We start from the raw sequence: 18,986 nt of genomic DNA, 5'->3' as shown, positions 1-18,986 counted from the left end.
TTGTCCTAGAGATGTCCATCGACCCCCGATTTCGTCCATCTCCATCCGTGTACTTTTGTTTATAACCAGACTGAGCCACAAACTAAGCCTTACCCACTAGACATGTGGAAGTACGGTAGTGCTTCGCAACAGAGGCCCGAGCTTAATCCTTATAGTACCCGAGGTACGACTAACAAAACCAAACCACGCACCTCGAGCCCAGCCTAAAGCCATTTTGGGGGTTTTGAATAGAGGGGGAGGTGTGTGTCCAATTCCAACATAAGCCAACCATTCCATAGTGTCCAAATGATATGAGAATTCCCAAAGTCTAAAGTTATAAAACCACCTAATGTTGCCTAATTAATCAGCGAAGCATCTACCTAAATTCATACTAGTGGAACCATGAATAGAGTACCCACTAGTTGGGGTTTGGTTTATCCTAGGGTGAACAAGGTAATAATAACAATAGCAATAATAATGTCTTAACAAAGGTAAATAGGCATGGCTAAATAAAACAGTGATAACGCGGGAATTTAAATAAAGCGGTAATGCATTAATTTAAATTAAAATAATTTTATAAACTGGGATTCAATATGCTCAAGGATGATGTGACTTGCCTTGCTCAGAGAGAACGGCCTTCCGAACCTTCGGCGACGACCACGAACCACGCTTCGGGAACCTCCGGAACGACGAAAGCTACGCGAAGCACACAAGCAAAGCTACAAGCCTATAAAGAAGCAATAACAATACATAAAAAGAAAGCACAGGGTTCTTTAGGTTATAACAAACATTAAGAGACTTGAACGGGTCGATTCGGAGCTCGTATGACCAAGATATGATCATCTGAAGTTTAATGCTGTTATATGGAGATTTGCGGATTATTATAATTTAAGCTTTGCAATTACAAAACATGTGTAAGCGCTAGCCTGGAAAAGACAGGAAGGCTGCGCCGTTGACATGCGGACCCCACATGTCAACCTAAAGGACTGCGGTAGACCGAGTACACAGATACGGTCCACGGGTCGACGGAAGCAGATCCCGTGTGTCAACCGAGGCGAGTGGCCGACAAACGGACTCCACTAGACACCACACGGGCTGCACACGTGGAAACCACGCGGCTACCGAGCGGGCACACTAACACGGTCACCATACGCACAAGCGAACGACTACCGACACCGGTACACGGGTACCGGGGTCGACAACCGCACAACGGGCACGGGCGACACCGAAAGGACGAGGACGGGGCAGCGAGAGGAGAGAGATCCTTACCACCACGCGACGAGGCGTGGGAACGACAACGACGAACGGGCGCGGCGGAGGCGGCCGGGAACGACGGAGACGAACGGCGAGGGGACGACTTCAGCGGCGATCCTTGGACGAAGGCGAGACGCGGCTGGCACAAGGCTTGACGACGTGGAGCCGAGGACGAGGACGACGACGGGGCTGCTGCACACTTGACGAAACGCGGGCGGCGAACGCGATCGGCTTGACGGAGGGACGAACGCCACAACGAGGAGGAAGGAGGAAGACGACGACCGACAGGGAGGCGATGAGGGCAGCCGGCAGCAGCTGCACGGAGGTGAGGACGGCGTGGGACACGCCGCAGCGATGCCCACGACGGTGGCAGCGCAGCCAGACGACGAGCCGGGCGATCAACGGGACGTCGACGACGAGAACGAACGGAGACGACGACGATGGATCGCGGAGGGGTTTGGACAAAGGGGAGGCGAGGCCGAGGGCGACCTTGCCGCTGCAATGCCGGGGGTGGAGATGGCGACGTCGGCCGGCACACTGGCACGGCGGAAGGGGCTGCCGGAGAGGGTGCCGGCGGGACCGAGGGAGAGGTGGCGCGGGCGACGGCGTTCCGGCGAAACCGAGGAGCAGCCGGAGGAGAGGACGACGCCGCGACGTCGACGGAGGAGACGGCGACGTCGGTCGGCGTACCGGCGACGAACAGCAGCCGGCCGGAGACGGTGTAGTGGTGGCGACGCCACTGGACGCCGGCGGGGCACGTCTCCGGCGATTTCCCCACGAATCGGAGGCAGCGCCGGCGAAGAGGAGGCGGCTGCGACGCCGGGGAAGGCGACGGCACGGCCGGGCGGCGCTCGGGCGAGGAGGGAGAGGCGGCTGGAGGCGGCCGGCGCGGGGGAAAGAGAAGGGCAACGGCGGGAACGCGCCTCCGGCGGTCACCGCGCAAAACGGAGGGCAGGCCGTGGGAGAGGAGGCGGCTGCGGGGCCGAGAGAGGTGGTGGCGCGACCAGCCGACGCACAGGCAAGGAGACAGAGGCGGCTGGAGGCGGCCGGCGGCACGGGAGAGAGAGGAGGACGGCGGGGAGAGGTGGTGAGGTCACGGGAGAGCGCGAGAGGGGGCTAAAACGATAGAACGAAGGATGGGGATTCCATTTTATAGGCGTGGGGAGGGAGCCGGCCACGGGAGGAGCGGGGAACGGCGGCGGAAAAGCCGGCCGGCGGCCATGGAAGGTGGCCGGAGTTGGCGCGTCCGTTCCCGGTGTTTGGGGGCGCCATTCAAGGGGGAATTTAGGGGGAAAGAGAGAGGAGGGAAAGGGGATTAATTCCCCCTAATCAATTTTGGAATTCGCTGTTTGAATCGCGTGGATTTTGGGGAGGTTTGGCGCTAGGTTTCCGGGGAGAGAGGGAGCAGGCCGTGCGGGAGGAGGAAGACGACCGCACGTGCTGCGCGCGTGCGGGGAGCGGCTCGGCGTGGGCCAGGTGGCTGGGTGGCGCGGCTTGGGCCGGGCGGGAAGGAGGGAGGGGAGGGGCGGCCCAGAAGGAGGAGGAGAGGAGGGAGTGGGCCGGGAGGGGAAGAGGAGGCCCAAGAGAAGGAGAGGGAGAGAAAGAGAGGGAGGAGAGAGGGACTTCGGCCACGGGCCGAGAGGGAGAGGGGAGAAACCTTGGGCCAGACTTGGCCCAAAGGGAAGGAGAGGGTTAATTTTAGGTTTTTCTTTTTAATAAACTCTGATAATTGTTTTTGTTGCTTAATAATTATTTCCGGTGCTCTGAAAATTCGAGTAAAATTTGAGGGCTCCTTTTAGAACAAGGAGAATTTAGCAAAAATTCTCCGGGCCACATTTGAATTTTTCTTGTACGCATTTTAGTGTTTGCCAATTTCTTTTCGAATTTTAATTAATTCTATTATTCCTTTTAGAAAATGATTTTTATTTCGGGATGAATTTATCAGGACGTGACAGAGACGGCGACCGACGGCAACGACCGAAGCGACGGCGGTGCCCGACTGGACACCCGCCGGCGGCAGCGACGCAAAGAACCACGCGGAGGCGGTGCTAGAGAAGGTGACAGGCTAGGGCGAAGGTGGCGGCGAGAAGAGGAGGTCCCGGGGGTCCTTTTATAGGGGTCTAGGGGCGTCGATGGAGGCCCATGGCCAGCGGCAAGAAGATGGAAGGTCTAGGGTTAGAGGAGAGAGATTGATCCGAATCGAACTCAAATCCGTCGATTTCCAAACAAAATTAGCCGGAGTTTCCAATAGAGAAAAGGAAGAGGAGATCCCGAGGATCATTTCCCCTCTATCAATTTGATCGGAGAAGGAAAGGGGCGGCCGGATTTTGGAAGGAGGAGGCGGCTTGCGGCGCGGCTAGGCGCGGCCAGAGGTTGAAGACGACTGACAGGTGGGTCCACGTGTCAACGGCACAGAGAGAGAGAGGAGGGAGGGGCGGCGGACTGGGCCAGATGGGCCGAGCACGCGCAGGCCGGGGAGAGAGAGAGAGACTTGGGCTGACTTTCGGCCTAAAGCCAAAAGAAGGATTAAAAACATTTTTCTTTTTAAATTATTCATGAAATGATATTCCGTTTATTAAAAATATTTCCTTTGCTCAATAAATCCCAGAAAAATCTAGGAACTATAAAAACAAGAGAAGTATTTAATAAAATTTTATCTAGCCCACTTTTATATTGATATTTAGAGAATTAAAATTAGATCTTCTCTTTTAGGCTTTTAAGATCATTTATAATAATTCCTTTTAAACAACAATTTATAATTTAAGGATTTTGAAACAAGCAAAAAATTTAACATAATTATAATTAGATCATTAATTGATTAATTTATTGATTAACTAATTGCTGAAATATTCTTTGTAGTATTAACATTAGGAATTGAGCTCTGAAAAATCTGAGAAAATTTAAGAGAGCATAATTAATCATGGAGAATTTAATAAAAATTAAATCCAGCCATGCGTTATATTTAGGAAATTTTATTTCCCATATTTATCTTCACTTGTAAATTAATGAACATTTAATATAATTTCTATTATTAATTTATTAAATAATTTATAAATCTTGAAACGAAAATTCAGGCTGTGACAGGTGCCCTCTGAATTGCTCCAAATTTTTGACAATCCTGACACCCCTTGCTCATCTCCCATCGGCTGCTCGGCCAGCTGTATGCACCATATTGATAGGAAAATGATTGCCATCAACTTTCATCGGCCTCTTAGAATCATCAAACTTGATTTTTCCTCCCTCAATAGCCGCTTGGATCTGCTGCCTGAAGACCTTGCAATCATTGGTAGTATGAGACCCGGAATTATGCCACTTGCAATACTTTTTCTTGCCCAATTCTTCAGCCGATGGAATTGTATGACCAGTAGAAGGTTGAATCTGCTTCTCTCGGAGTAGCAAGTCAAAAATCTTGTCGGCCTTGGTAATATCAAAGTCATACCTCTCCTCTTTTCCAGAATTCTTTACCCATTGGCATGGTATAACCATTTTGCTTCTCACCCATTCAGCTGCTGCTATTTCAGAATCATCATCATCATCATTATCCGATCCATATATGTAAGGACAGATATGGTTAACCTTTCTAGAGTTCTTCCTGGCCTCTGTAAACCTCTGTTCATGCAAGGTTACCTTCTGTGTAAGATGCGACAAGCTATCAAAGTCTTCAGACGAGAATTTCTCCCTGATTGGAGTAATCATACCTTGAAAAGCCAAATCGGCTAACTGGGCATCAGTCAAACTCAAGCTGTAGCACTTATTCCTCATCTCTCAATCTCTGAATATACTCATGCACAGGCTCATCATGTCTTTGCTTGATTGCTGTTAAATCAGACAATTTCATCTCATGTACCCCACTGTAGAAATAGCTGTGAAAATGCTTCTCCTAATCAGCCCAACTGTTAATCGATCCATATGGCAAAGAAAAAAAACCAAGTGAAAGCCGATCCAGACAAAGACAACCGGAACAACCGAACCCTCAAGGCATCCACAGCCGATGCTTCACCACACTGAGCTAAAAATCGGCTAACATGTTCATAAGTTGACGTACTATCCTGCCCTGAGAATTTTGAAAAATCTGGAACTTTGAACTGATTAGGTAGAGGGACTCTCTCAAACCATTCAGGGTAAGGCTACCGGTACAAATTTCCAGCGTCTTTCGGCCTAAGCCCAAACTTCTCCTTCATCACATCCGCAATCATATCGGCCCATGGTTGTTGTTGAGGTGCTCCTTGAGGTTGTTGTGACATGGGCTCGAATTGATTGTATTGAGGAACAAACTGGGGTTGAGACGATGCTTCCTGCTGATATTGAACTTGCGGTGATGGAGGCTGATACTGATAATTCAAATTGCCCCCCTGGTAATTTTGAAAATCTGGCTGAATATTGCGCACCAAATGCTCGGGAACAACTTGAGGTATCACCGTTTGATCTGGTTGTACCTGATGAACCAAGTGCTCTGGGACAACTTGATTTGCAGCATGCTGCCCAAGCTGACTACCAGGTGTTGTAAACCCAGCCGATGCATTCATCAAGCCTTGATGTTGAATCTGCTGAATGACCTGTTGCCTTAATGGCGTCTGCTGAATTGGTTGCAAAACCTGCCGTCTTGGTGGCGTCTGCTGAACTGGCTGTACAACCTGTTGTATTGGGGGTGTTTGTTGAATCGGTTGCACAATCTGCTGCCTTGGTGGTGTTTGCTGAATCGGCTGCTGCTGGGTCGGATCAACAGTAGGTTGAGGAGGTAAGAACATAGCCGCAACCTGATCTTGTGTTAGCCGATTCACATTCTATCCACTATGCTGTGGTTGTTCTCTCACCAACAACCGGGGATTAACTAACTGGCCCGGTGCCGATGGTGGTGCAGCAGGTGCAGGAGCCGATACTGGCGCCGTCGGCTGAGCCGATGGTGCATTAAGAGGAATTGAATGGACAGCTGGCTGATTATCAGTGATTAATGGCCGATAATTTGGGAACACCTCTCCTGGTAGATAAACCGGTCCTTTAGCCTGATACTCAGCCATTGAACCATCAACCATTGTTTTCACTATGTTTGACAAAGTGTTGACTAATATTCCAGACTGATTGATCAAAGCATGGTGCACAGCATAATCAACATGATCTTGGAAGTTGTTAAACTGTAACTGTGCCGCATTGTCATCTTGATTAGGGCCTCCACCTTGAACTCCCTGAACACCATCACCTTGAATTCCTTGAGAGTCGACACCCTACACTCCTTGAGAGCCATCACCTTGATTTCCTTGAAAGCCATCTGCAGCACCTTTATCACTCGGTTGAGCCGCACTGTCGCGACCGAGAAAAATACATTTTCCCGAACGCTAGTGTATTAATCCCCGTCCCAGGAAAAGCCAGGGTACACCACACAAACATGATATAAAAGACACATCTTTATTATATCGATAATATTTACATTATTACAAAGGCACTTAAGGCCTGACAATCAAAAATAAACAGCAGCGGACTAGCGGGCCTACGGCTCCATCTTCACAGGCGCTCAACTGGGGTATAAGCCAGGACTCCACCTAAGACTTCTTCTCCAAAGCTTCTCTTAGTGAAGGGGGGGGAAAGATTGAGCAAGAATGAGTACAACCACAGTACTCAGCAAGCCACACCGGCAGATGCATGATTAATGCAAGGGGGTACAAGGGGTAATAATATAGGGGTTAAGTTTTGCAGAAAACAACATTTAAAAGTCACTTAGTTGCCCAAAGCCATTTTATAAAGACGATCCTAGAGTTACACAGTGTTATTAATCAAGGCCGTGAACCCTCACGAACCTGCCTTAACCCAAGGCCTACGATGATTCAGACCGAACTGGCCACCCGACCCTGGGTCCCAGCTCGTCCCAAGCCAACCCAGGCCAACCATTCCACATTTTAGTTGTTAAGCAAATTTTAAGAATTAAAACACTAACTTGGGTACATTGCTAGGCTTGCTCATAACCGAGGGCGCGGCTATTCGAATAGGTTATACTCTGATCAGAGGTGTACATCTTTACCCACAAGACACATCTTCCTCACGCGTAACCACGTGCCACATACCACCACGGTATACGGACGGAAGACGTGACATAGTTCCCAACCCATCCTAGCCATAAACAAGAGTACCGACCCAACCCCACCTACGGCCGGAACCTCCGGGACAGGCAGGCAGGATTGAGCCCCTAGCAGCAGGACACCAGCCCTATGCTATGACATCTCGACTACCGGGCCGCAGCTCGTGTAGCCTTCATTTGTCCTAGAGATGTCCATCGACCCCCGACTTTGTCCATCTCCATCCGTGTACTTTTGTTTATAACCAGACTGAGCCACAAACTAAGCCTTACCCACTAGACATGTGGAAGTACGGTAGTGCTTTGCAACAGAGGCCCGAGCTTAATCCTTATAGTACCCGAGGTACGACTAACAAAACCCAACCACGCACCTCGAGCCCAGCCTAAAACCATTTTGGGGGTTTTGAATAGAGGGGGAGGTGTGTGTCCAATTCCAACATAAGCCAACCATTCCATAGTGTCCAAATGATATGAGAATTCCCAAAGTCTAAAGTTATAAAACCACCTAATATTGCCTAATTAATTAGCGAAGCATCTACCTAAATTCATACTAGTGGAACCATGAATAGAGTACCCACTAGTTGGGGTTTTGTTTATCCTAGGGTGAACAAGGTAATAATAACAATAGCAATAATAATAAGGTCATAACAAAGGTAAATAGGCATGGCTAAATAAAACAGTGATAACGCAGGAATTTAAATAAAGCGATAATGCATTAATTTAAATCAAAATAATTTTATAAACTGGGATTCAATATGCTCAAGGATGATGTGACTTGCCTTGCTCAGAGATAACGGCCTTCCGAACCTTCGGCGACGACCGCAAACCACGCTTCAGGAACCTCCGGAACGACGAAGACTACGCGAAGCACACAAGTAAAGCTACAAGCCTATAAAGAAGCAATAACAATACATAAAAAGAAAGCACAGGGTTCTTTAGGTTATAACAAACATTAGGAGACTTGAACGGATCGATTCGGAGCTCATATGACCAAGATATGATCATCCGAAGTTTAATGCTGTTACATGGAGATTTGCGGATTATTATAATTAGGTTTTGCAACTATAAAACATGTGTAAGCGCTAGCCTGGAAAAGACAGGAAGGCTGCGCCGTTGACATGCGGACCCCACATGTCAACCTAAAGGACCGCGGTAGACCGAGTACACAGATACGGTCCACGGGTCGACGGAAGCAGATCCCGTGTGTCAACCGAGGCGAGTGGTCGACAAACGGACTCCACTAGACACCACACGGGCTGCACACGTGGAAACCACGCGGCTACCGAGCGGGCACACTAACACGGTCACCACACGCACAAGCGAACGACTACCGACACCGGTACACGGGTACCGGGGTCGACAACCGCACAACGGGCACGGGCGACACCGAAATGACGAGGACGGGGCAGCGAAGGAGAGATCCTTACCACCACGCGACGAGGCGAGGGAACGACAACGACGAACGGGCGCGGCAGAGACGGCCGGGAATGACGGAGACGAAAGGCGAGGGGACGACTTCGGCGGCGATCCTTGGACGAAGGCGAGACGCGGCTGGCGCAACGCTTGGCGACGCGGAGGCGAGGACGAAGACGACGACGGGGCTGCAGCGGCACACTTGACGGACGCGGACGACGGACGAGAACGGCTTGACGGAGGGACGAACGGCACGACGACCGGGAACGACGAGAGGATGACGACAGGAACCGGCGAGGAGGCGATGAGGGCAGCCGGCAGCAGCTGCACAGAGACGAGGACGGCGCGGAACACGCCGCTACGATGACGACGAGGGTGGCGGCGCAGCGAGACGACGAGCCGGCAAGGACGAACGACCGACCGGAGGAGTCGTCAACGACGACGAGCGGAGACGACGATAACGAACACAGGCGGGGTTCGGATGGAGGGGAGGCGTGGCCGAGGGCAACCTTGACGCTGCGATGCCGGAGGAGGAGATGGCGACGTCGGCTGGCGCACGGGCACGGCGGAAGGGGTTGCCGAAGGAACTCCGGTGAGGCGGAGGGCGAGACCGACGCAGGCGACGGCGTTCCGGCGAAACCGAGGGAAAGCCGGGGTGGAGGGCGACGCGGCGACGTCGAGGGAGGATGGCGATGACAACAGCCGCTGCACCGGCAAGGCGGCACAGGCGGCTGGAGGCGGTACAGTGGCGGCAACGCCACTGTTTTGCCGGCGAGGACGCGTCTCCGGTGGTTTCCCCACGAAACGGAGGGCTGACCGGGGGAGAGGAGGCGGCTGCGACGTCAACGGAGGAGATGGCGACGTCGGTCGGCGTACCGGCGATGAACAGCAGCCGGCCGAAGACGGAACAGTGGCGGTAACGCCACTGTTGCCGGCGGGGATGCACTTCCAGAGGTCTCCACGGGCAACAGAGGGCAGGCCGGCGCAGAGGAGGCGGCTGCGACGCTGGAGGAGGTGCCGGCACGGCCGACCGGCGCTCGGGCAAGGCGGTAGGGGCGGCTGGAGGGTGGCCGGCATGGAGGAAAGAGAAGGAGGAGGCAGGGAGAGGTGGTGCAGCCACGGGGAGGACACGGGAGGGGGCTAAAACGAGAGAACGGAGCGAGGGGGTTCCGTTTTATAGCGGAGGGAAGCGAGCCGAGCACGGGAGGAGCAGGGAACGGCGGCGGAAAAGGCGCCCGGCGGCCATGGAAGGCGGCCATGAATGGCGCAGCCGTTCCGGTCAAAATAGTGGACGATTAAAGGGGAGATTAGGGGGAAAAGGGAGAGGAAGGAAAGGGGATTAATTCCCCCCAATTAATTTTGGAATCCAACGCTTAAATCGCGCGGATTCGAGGGAGGAACGAACTAGGGTTTTCACGGGAGAGAGAGGAGGCCGTGCGGGAGGAGGAAAACGACCGGCGCGTGGGCCCCACGCGGTCAGCGCGCGCAGTCAGCGCACGCGCGGCGCGCGTGCACGCGGCTGGCTCGGCTCGGCCTGGCTTGGGCCGGGCTGCTGGGCCTAGGCAGGCCGGGAGGAAGGAGGAGGGAGTGGGCTGCCCGGGAGGAAAGAGAGAAAAACAAAGGGAGGGGAGAGGGACTTGGACTGCGGGCCGAGGGGGAGAGAGGGAGACTTTGGTCCAGACTTGGCCCAAAGGGAGGAGGGGGATTATTTTTAGCTTTTTCTTTTTAATAAACTTTGTTAATTGTTGTTGTTGTTTAATAAATATTTTCGGTGCTCTGAAAATTCAAGTAAAATTTGAGGGCTCCTTTTAGACCAAGGAGAATTTAACAAAAATTCTCCGGACCACATTCGAATTTTTCTGGCACGTATTTTAGTGTTTGTCAATTTCTTTTCGAATTTTAATTAATTCTATTATTCCTTTTAGGGAATGATTTTTATTTCGGAATGAATTTATCAGGACGTGACACGCACCATCTAGAGCTTGTTTCACTTCTCCATCCTTAGAAGAACCGGTCCCAGGAACATCAGCAACTACCTTCACTTTGTATTTCTGAACCAATGTCCCCTTGCAGGTCTCCGTGAATGAGCTCAAGAACTTATTCCATGCTTGCTGCATCATTGTATCAAGGTCTTTTTGCTGCTCAGGTGTCAATTTATCCAGAGTGATGGGCACAATGTTGGCTTCATCAATCTCAGATAAACCTAGCTCCGGGATCTTTTCTTTAACAGAGCCAGGACCAGCCGAGGACGGCGATGCTGGCAGTTTCTCGGCCATGGGGAACTGCTGTTGTGATTCTGACTTCTAATGGGTCCCACCAGGCATGCCAAAAGCGTGTTGATGAAAAACATGATGCCTAGGAGATCTGCTTAACTGTAGTGCAGGTCCAAAACTCGCCTTCGGGTATGTTAGTGTGCCAGTTGATTTGATCCTGCAATCAACAAGAAATAAAGACAAAGAAACCATGGTTAAATCCATAAACGATAGCCGATCGGCTAGGTGCCGATGACATATCATTTATCTTTGCGCCGATGTCATATATGTATCGATCGACAGTTATAAATAAAAAAGAAGGAACTAAATCTACTCGATCGGCTATAGATATTAACAATATATACTCCTTATATCGATATATACTTAAATCAAGTGATTGGGATAGATCGGTCGCCATGCCGAGACAGTATAAATCACTTAGATCGAAATATATATTAATAATGAGACTATATATGTTCATAGCATAGCCGATCAGATAGATCTAGCATGTATCGGCTAATACTCCGATACCACTCTATATTAAGATATTAAAGCAAGTAGAATATATCAAACAAAAGTCTAATATACTTAAATGCGATTTAACATGTCAATAAAGCATATAAAACAAATGTAGTTAAATCAGGTAAGATCGGCTGAAACCACGATTCTACCCTAATCGGCGACCAAGAATCAGGCTAGAGATTGAGATTCTAATCACGACTCATAAGATCAAACTCAACTGATGCAACTATAAGTATGAAAAGAAGGACAATATCTAGACAATCAAGCCGTTGGAAGTTTCATAGAGTGGTGGATACCTTATATAATCTAAGTCAACGTCGATATCTAATCTAATCGCTGCCCTCTACCGACAGATGTTAGCCGATTGTAGATTAGATAGCGATATTGCCAGAGATTATGTAAGATATATGATAACTCAACGAATTACATAAACAAGATTAGAGTATCATAAAAATGGAAGCACTAATCCCAAGAACGCAAGCCGTCATAACAAGTTTTACCTCTTGTTGAAGATCGAAACCGATGCAGCTCAACCCGAAAGCAAGAACTAGTCGAAATAAAACTAAAGCAAAAAGGGTGGCGATGCGCCGAGATTGTATTGAACGTGTGTTAAATTGATTACATGGGGCTTGAGGTCTATTTATACCCGAGAATTACACAACATGTCCATAACGGACACGACTCTTATCTCTAACAAACTCTAAGATACCATAAGTCTTTGCGGCAGACTTTTGCCTAAACATATCTCTAAGGAAATTACGTAAAATATCCTAACTAATAGATACAATTGCCTTCTCAGGACTCTATCCATGCGTGGCAATCATCTTGAAGCATATCAACTCGACCTGATGTCGTACACCAAGTCATACTGTCGGAATCGGTCGTATCACCTGACCCAGTCTGACTCAGACTTAGCCGATCTCAATCGTAGCCAATCCGAACTCCAGTTGATTCTTACTCTGTTTCTGCAATGATCCTCATCTTTGATTCTGCTTCGATCCAACCTTCCTCTCCGATACTGATATTACCAAATTTAGTCGTTAACACAGTGGCCCACCTTGCTTCCGCAGCATATAACTCCAAATAATGATATCCAGTAATCTAAACATCACGCTTAATTTACCAAATACTACTTTAATATCATCGTCATGACTTAGAGTCATCATAAATACGATCATTATACCCACACCATTGCATCTCCCAGATAAGCTAGCATTATAATAAATGTAACTTGGATATATAATAAATTTGGTATTCATATACTCGGAAAGTAATACAATACCAAAGTACTATAAAGAAGAATATTCTAATAAAAGTACAAGTCTTACAAAAGAAGGAAAAACTACTAGAGCCATACCCGAATTCTTCCGAAGACTCCGAGGACTGAAGATTCTATTCTATTTCTATTCCACTATGCTATAGAGACTATACTAAACTTGAGAGATGTATGAAGCTTCTTACTTGAGGTGTCTTGAAATGGAGAGAGTGAGGGGTTTATATAGGCTGGTAATGATGGTTATGATGGTTGGAAAGGTCGATAATACCCACCAACCATCATTGGGAATCAATCCCAGCTGTCTAGCCAAACCCTGCATCCATCGGTGTTGCGGCTGGTTCGGCCGAACCCCTGGGCTGGCCCAACCGGCTCAGTTCCTGGAAGGCGGCCTCCTCTCTTGTTGCTCACTTCAGACTTGTGAATTTTGGCCCAATTGATCGTGTCATTTCTGAGTTCTTGGCCTATCCTTCCACAAGTCTGATTCTCGACATCGTCCGATTGATTGATCGTCTATTTTGATGCCGATTTTCCTTCATTTTATGTTTATTCTCTGTAAGAGGTTAGTAATTCTAGTGCTAGTGGAATATTTATTATTTGAACACAAATATGCATTGCAAGCATAACTAGTTCTCCTTTATTTTGGTAGTATTGACGGGCGAAATTGATCGCTAACGACCGTAAACAGATATGCATGTATGGAGAATATGGATCTCTAGTTGTCCAATGTGTTCCATGTACAACGATATCTTTTCATGGGGATTTATGGCTGTTGGATCAAAAAAAAAGTGCAGACGCATTTGTTATCGTTGAAGTTAGGGGTGCAAGTGCTTTCCCATGAACCCGCTTATAGGCAAAACTAGTGCGTAACCCGTGGGTTTGAATCGCGGGTTACCTATTAATGGGTTTATGGATCGACCCACTTGCATACCTAGATGCGGCAAGTAGGGGCACGATGCGAAAAGCCATGAATTATCATTTATTTGACCTATAAATGAACTCGTGGGTCGACCCGCTTGCATCCCTAGTTGAAGTAATAGAAAACCACCCACATCCACCCCTCATTTAATGATAGACACCAAGTATAATTTGTGGAAGAAGAGAGTATAAGGACATGCAAGTTAATTAATATTATACATTCATGTTAATTTTCAAATTGGCTACATATCATTTCACTAAATAGAAAAACCATCATTCTCAGGTCCGTCTTTTGCTTAGGTGAAATAGGATTTTCCCATCACTATCATCTTCTTTAACCGATGGTGATGGAGTAGAACTACTTGTTCACCACGGTTTCATGTGCAAACCCTCATGAACTGGCAGTGATACTCGTTTTTTCATACCATGAGCCGAGAAGTGAGGTAACATATGTTCTTATGGAGGAATCACTTTTACCACAACAAGAAGGCCTTCGACGGAAGAGAAGGGTTTTTGTTACAAAACCAACCCCAAAATTAACATCGAAAACCAAACATGGAAGAAAACACTATAGAAAGATTCAAACACAATGACGATACTTAGGCACGATGTTTGTTAATGTGATTTAGCCGAAGCCTATACCGCCAAGACATCGACTACGGATGCTCATCACCGATCCAACATATTACAGTGTATCTGAGTTACAACAACCTCGGCCGGACACTGCTGGCAGCCGCTCCCTCTCACTATACTAAGTCGTCGTACGGTTATAATAGGTCTACCCCTCTACTTAAGAGTGAGCATAGGATAGAGTCCGACTTTTACTATATTCCTAACACTTGTACAACTCCAAGTCACAAACTGTAACCTACTACCTACGCATATTCAATACAAACTCCACCTTGAAAAATACGCCACACCAATATGAATTTGTCCCATGCATGAACTCTGTGAACCCAGACTTGTGTTGATCCTTTCGTTGCTCACATCGCCCCGACAAGCCTCCACTAGGCTCACCATAAACAAGAGACTCCACTATCCATGTAATTTCTTCCTCTTAACTCCATATACAACAGTGATCCACCTTCTTTCCTATCATCACATATGTCTTGCCAAGCGAAATTGAATTCCTCCTTAACCGGTACATACCTGACTTCTAGACATGAAGAGAACCATTTCTTTCTTCCGTCTTATGAACCGAGTTAACAAATCCAATATCCACACTTCTCGCATCCATAGATTGAATCTATGATAATTTGATAAAATTCACCATTGCTTTGAATTACCCGAAGAAATTACCACTATAATGTTTGCTCTTCCTCTTTAGTGATGCAGGTTCCATATATCCCTATTATGCAAACCTGTAGATCCTGAATATGAATATATCATGTACTACCGAACAGACCCATTGAAGCAATCAACGATTTTCCCCCACTGTTGTTTGGGGCTTCTCGATAATTCCCATGTTGCTTCCGCTGAGTCATGCCTTGACTTAACCAGTCACCTTTGCCTTGCTGCATCATACCTCCTTTTGCATGTCTTGTGGCCCACGAGACACAAACAAACGAAAAAGCAAGCATGTCCTTCAATACTGGAGCAGCCACCTGTTTACTAATCTCCATCCAACTAAAAACTTTCAATTCAAATCTGAAAACTTTTCAATTCAGATTTTTGAAAACTTCCAACTTAAATTTTCAAAATCAATTTTTATTACTTTTTAGAATTTACTGTAGCTCTTAGCTTACTACTTGTAATTCAAATTATTTATTATTTTATTATTAAAAACTACAGCTTAGCCCTAAACGCTGCGTTTAGCATTAAGTGCTTTGTTTACCATCTAGAAGGGCCATGTGTGTAGGTCACGATGCTTTACTTAGTGCCTTCTAGAAGGACCAGCGTGTGCATGACTTATATAGATCGCACACTGATGCGCTGATAAGCACACCCCATAGTCCACACTCCACAACCACTTTGACTCGGCCAAACAACCACACGGTCATAGCCCTTTAGGGTATAAAAAAAAAAAAAAAAAAAAAAAAAAAAAAAACAAAAACCTCGAGGCTTGCGAGCTCTAGACAAGCCGAGCTTGAGCTTCCATTGAGCCTAGCAATATATAATTTTTGTTGTTATTTAATAAATTAGGAGATCAAATATGTTATTTGTTAGCATCCCATACAATAAAGTATCTTGTATTAGCATCATATATTTATTTTATTCTTTTTTCCTATTCTATCAATATGATGAACTATAAATCAATGTTTTTTAAAAAAGATTATCCATGAAATATACATTGTTTCACTTACAAATCAAGCTCGAGCTTGATCGACTTCAGACCAGGCATGTCTGAAAGCTCGAAAGTTTTATAGACTCGACTTGAGCTCGGCTAAAGCTTGTATCGAGCTCGAACCTAGTGTAGACCCCCGTTTTTATAACAGGAATCAATCGTGTAAACAGTATCATTTCTCTGGATCAAGTAGTCTGGTACACACGAGTTCATAGCTGAAATACCAAATGCACATACATGAGAGTCTAGTGCTAATTATTACATCATAAGCCCGCAGGCATGGTCTTAAATCATTGAACCGAGCGGTCCGGAATACATTCCAAAAGCAGAGGTAGATAAGGTAGCGGAGTTAAAGCAGCGGCACGCCATTGCCACAGGCAACGACCGTAACTAAGACCTACTGAGCGCCATCGTCTTCATCACTCTCGTGGTAATAGGCATAGGGATCCTCCGAAGCTTCATCTCCAGCCTCTGATTAAGTTTATATTTGCAAGGGTGAGTACCAACCGTACTCAGCAAGCCACCACATCAACAATGCATATGATAGGGAAATTTCAAAGGATGGCTATGGTTCTTTTGTGCAAAGCAAGTTTTGTAATTCTTTTCGCAAGCCTAAGACATAGCATTGACTGAGCAAATTTTAGTACCAGTGTTCATATTTAAACAACGACGGTTCTGTCCACCATCCATTGTGATCCCAAGGATAGCTTCCCGCTACTGAGTCGTCATGGTTTTCTGAGGATGTCCACCTTCCCATCTCTCAGAAAGTGGCTCCAACAGCATAAAAATCATCATGCAATAACCCATCCCACACAAGTTAAGAATTTAGAGTCTACCCAAGTGTAATACATGTTCCGGTGCTCAATAACCGCGAGCACGGCTATTCGAATAGATTTGTTTTACTCACACTGCAGTGGATGTACACTTTACCCGCGCTCCGCGACTGCCCAACACATGAGCCTCGTCCCAACACATGAGACGCGTCACGGCAAAGCCTTTCGATAACCTCGCATTGGCAGTACCCGCTCCATGAACTTTAGCCCTCATGCACTCTAGGCGTCATACGTTTCTAGCAGTGAGAGGAGTTCTGGCGCTCCCGGGAAGGGAAAAACACACACATTCCTACGTTGCTTCTTGTCGTTGAACCCAGTCCATCATGATTGTTCTCTTATGGGTATCCTCATGTAGTATTGCCAAGCCAGCCTCTGACCATCCGGAACGGGCATCCGCCATCCACCTGGCCATCCACCTGGCCATCCGAACCGGGCATCTGCCAGCAGACTGCTTGCCGCATCACACACCTAAAAGAAGACCACTACGCATGGTACTGCCTCCGCTCAGCTATCTACTCCGCTAGGTCTATACCCATACGAGAAGTGCGGTTGTACGGGGGTCGTTTCATGCTTAACTTCATGGCTCGGTCCTTAATTGACCAGGGACGGCACTAGCCTTTTCCGGACACCACCCAAATCCTCCGGCCGCCCCAGTCGAAAACAGTTGTTTCACTTTATTTTCCTTTCACAAATCATGTCATCAATATCATGGCAATGTGGCGCTCATGTCTCCACATGCCGCATCTCAATTACCTTCCCAAAGGTAATTGCCCAAGCATATAGCATTTGATAAATATGAGTATGCATGATTCTGTAATAGCATTTCTAAGCAATGGTCATAGTTGACTAGGGACTCATACATAATCATGGTTACAAAGATTTAAGGGTAAACAATAATAAAGGCATGGCATAATCACAAGTAGGATGTTCATCATTGCATGCAATTTTCTTTGTAAACAAAACAATTTCGTAATTGGGATCAACATGTTCAAAGAATAGTGATGACTTGCCTTGCTCAAAGTCTTGTGAGTCTTGGCCTTCACTCAGATCCGCAACTCCCTCGGGCTCTACAAGTACGTGCGAAGAATTGATTTGAATTCCATTAGAATTCAAATAAAATCCAATAAAGACCAAATCGAAAAGCGAGCACGAGAGGCGATTGTTATATCCACAATATTATTCGCGGAATAGAACTATTCAACCTAAGATATTTTGTGTTTCCTAAGTGGTTTTCCTAAGAATTCAACACCTTCATTTTAGTTCTTAAATAAATCTAAATTCCTACCGTGAATTGATTACTCATAGAGGCTACCGAAATATAATTTAAATTTCGCAGTTTTACGACTATAATTACTCTATAATTAAATCATTAATTATTTTAAATTTTTTATTTTTATTAACCTCCCTCTTCTATTTTCCCCTTTTTTTTCTTCCTTTTTCTCTCCTCTCTTTCTTTTTCTTTCTTTTTCTCCCTCTCTTTCTTTTCCTCTCTCTCTCCGGCTCCTCTCTTCCTCCCTCTCTCTCTCGGCTGCGCTCCCCGGCGGCAACGGCGGTGAAGCGAGAGGCGGGGGGGAGGGGGGGCGGCGGCGGCGACGACGGCGACGGCGACGCTGGCGACGGCGATGCAGGTGACGCGGTACCCGGCGCGGTGCGGCGTCACCGAGGGCGGCGGCGCGGCGGCTCAAATGCAGCGGCGCGGCGGCGCAAAGGCGGCGGCGCGGTGGAGTGGGTAGAGGGGAGGAGGAGGGAATGGAGTGAGGGGAGGGGAGAAGTGGGGCTTTTATAGGGGAGAGGGGGAAAGATAAGGGGGAGAGGGGAGAGAGGGGAGGGGCGGGTGACGCGACGGCGGCGCGGCGGCGCGGGGCGCGAGGCAACGCGACGGCGGCGCGGCACGGCAGCGGCGACGGCGACGGCGCGCGGCGACGCGACGGCGCGACGGGACGGCGGCGAGCGACGCGCGACAGGCGCGGGGCGCGAGGCGACGCGATGGCGGCGCGGCGCGGCAGCGGCGATGGCGACGGCGCGCGGCGACGCGACGGCGCGATGGGACGGTGACGGCGACGACAACGGCGCGGCAGCGGCGGCGCGAGGCGCGAGGCGGCGGCATGGGGCTCGGGGCGACGCGACGGGTGGCAGCGGCGATACGCGGGGCGCGAGGCGACGTGATAGCGAGCGGCGCGAGGCAACGCGA

The 18,986-nt window shown here is 48.2% G+C and overlaps 2 protein-coding genes across 2 annotated transcripts; both read right to left on the bottom strand.

Annotated features, from left to right (window-relative positions):
- Positions 1 to 596: 596 nt before the first annotated feature.
- Positions 597 to 6,499, bottom strand: LOC136354512 (uncharacterized). The gene is made up of 3 exons (XM_066306021.1): positions 6,373 to 6,499; positions 1,249 to 2,325; positions 597 to 706 (listed from the first exon to the last, which is right to left on the bottom strand). Exons 1-3 carry the CDS (start codon positions 6,497 to 6,499, stop codon positions 699 to 701), a joined length of 1,212 nt encoding a protein of 403 aa, XP_066162118.1. The 3' UTR covers positions 597 to 698.
- Positions 6,500 to 8,593: 2,094 nt separating this feature from the next.
- On the bottom strand, positions 8,594 to 10,989 carry LOC136351239 (uncharacterized). The gene is made up of 2 exons (XM_066306020.1): positions 10,686 to 10,989; positions 8,594 to 9,557 (listed from the first exon to the last, which is right to left on the bottom strand). Exons 1-2 carry the CDS (start codon positions 10,987 to 10,989, stop codon positions 8,605 to 8,607), a joined length of 1,257 nt encoding a protein of 418 aa, XP_066162117.1. The 3' UTR covers positions 8,594 to 8,604.
- Positions 10,990 to 18,986: the final 7,997 nt, after the last annotated feature.

The sequence above is a fragment of the Oryza sativa genome, chromosome 12 (genome assembly GCF_034140825.1).
Source record: "Oryza sativa Japonica Group chromosome 12, ASM3414082v1".
Classification (NCBI taxonomy): Eukaryota; Viridiplantae; Streptophyta; class Magnoliopsida; order Poales; family Poaceae; genus Oryza; species Oryza sativa.
The sequence above is the reverse complement of the archived record's forward strand: the minus strand, read 5'-3'. Positions and strand labels throughout refer to the sequence as shown.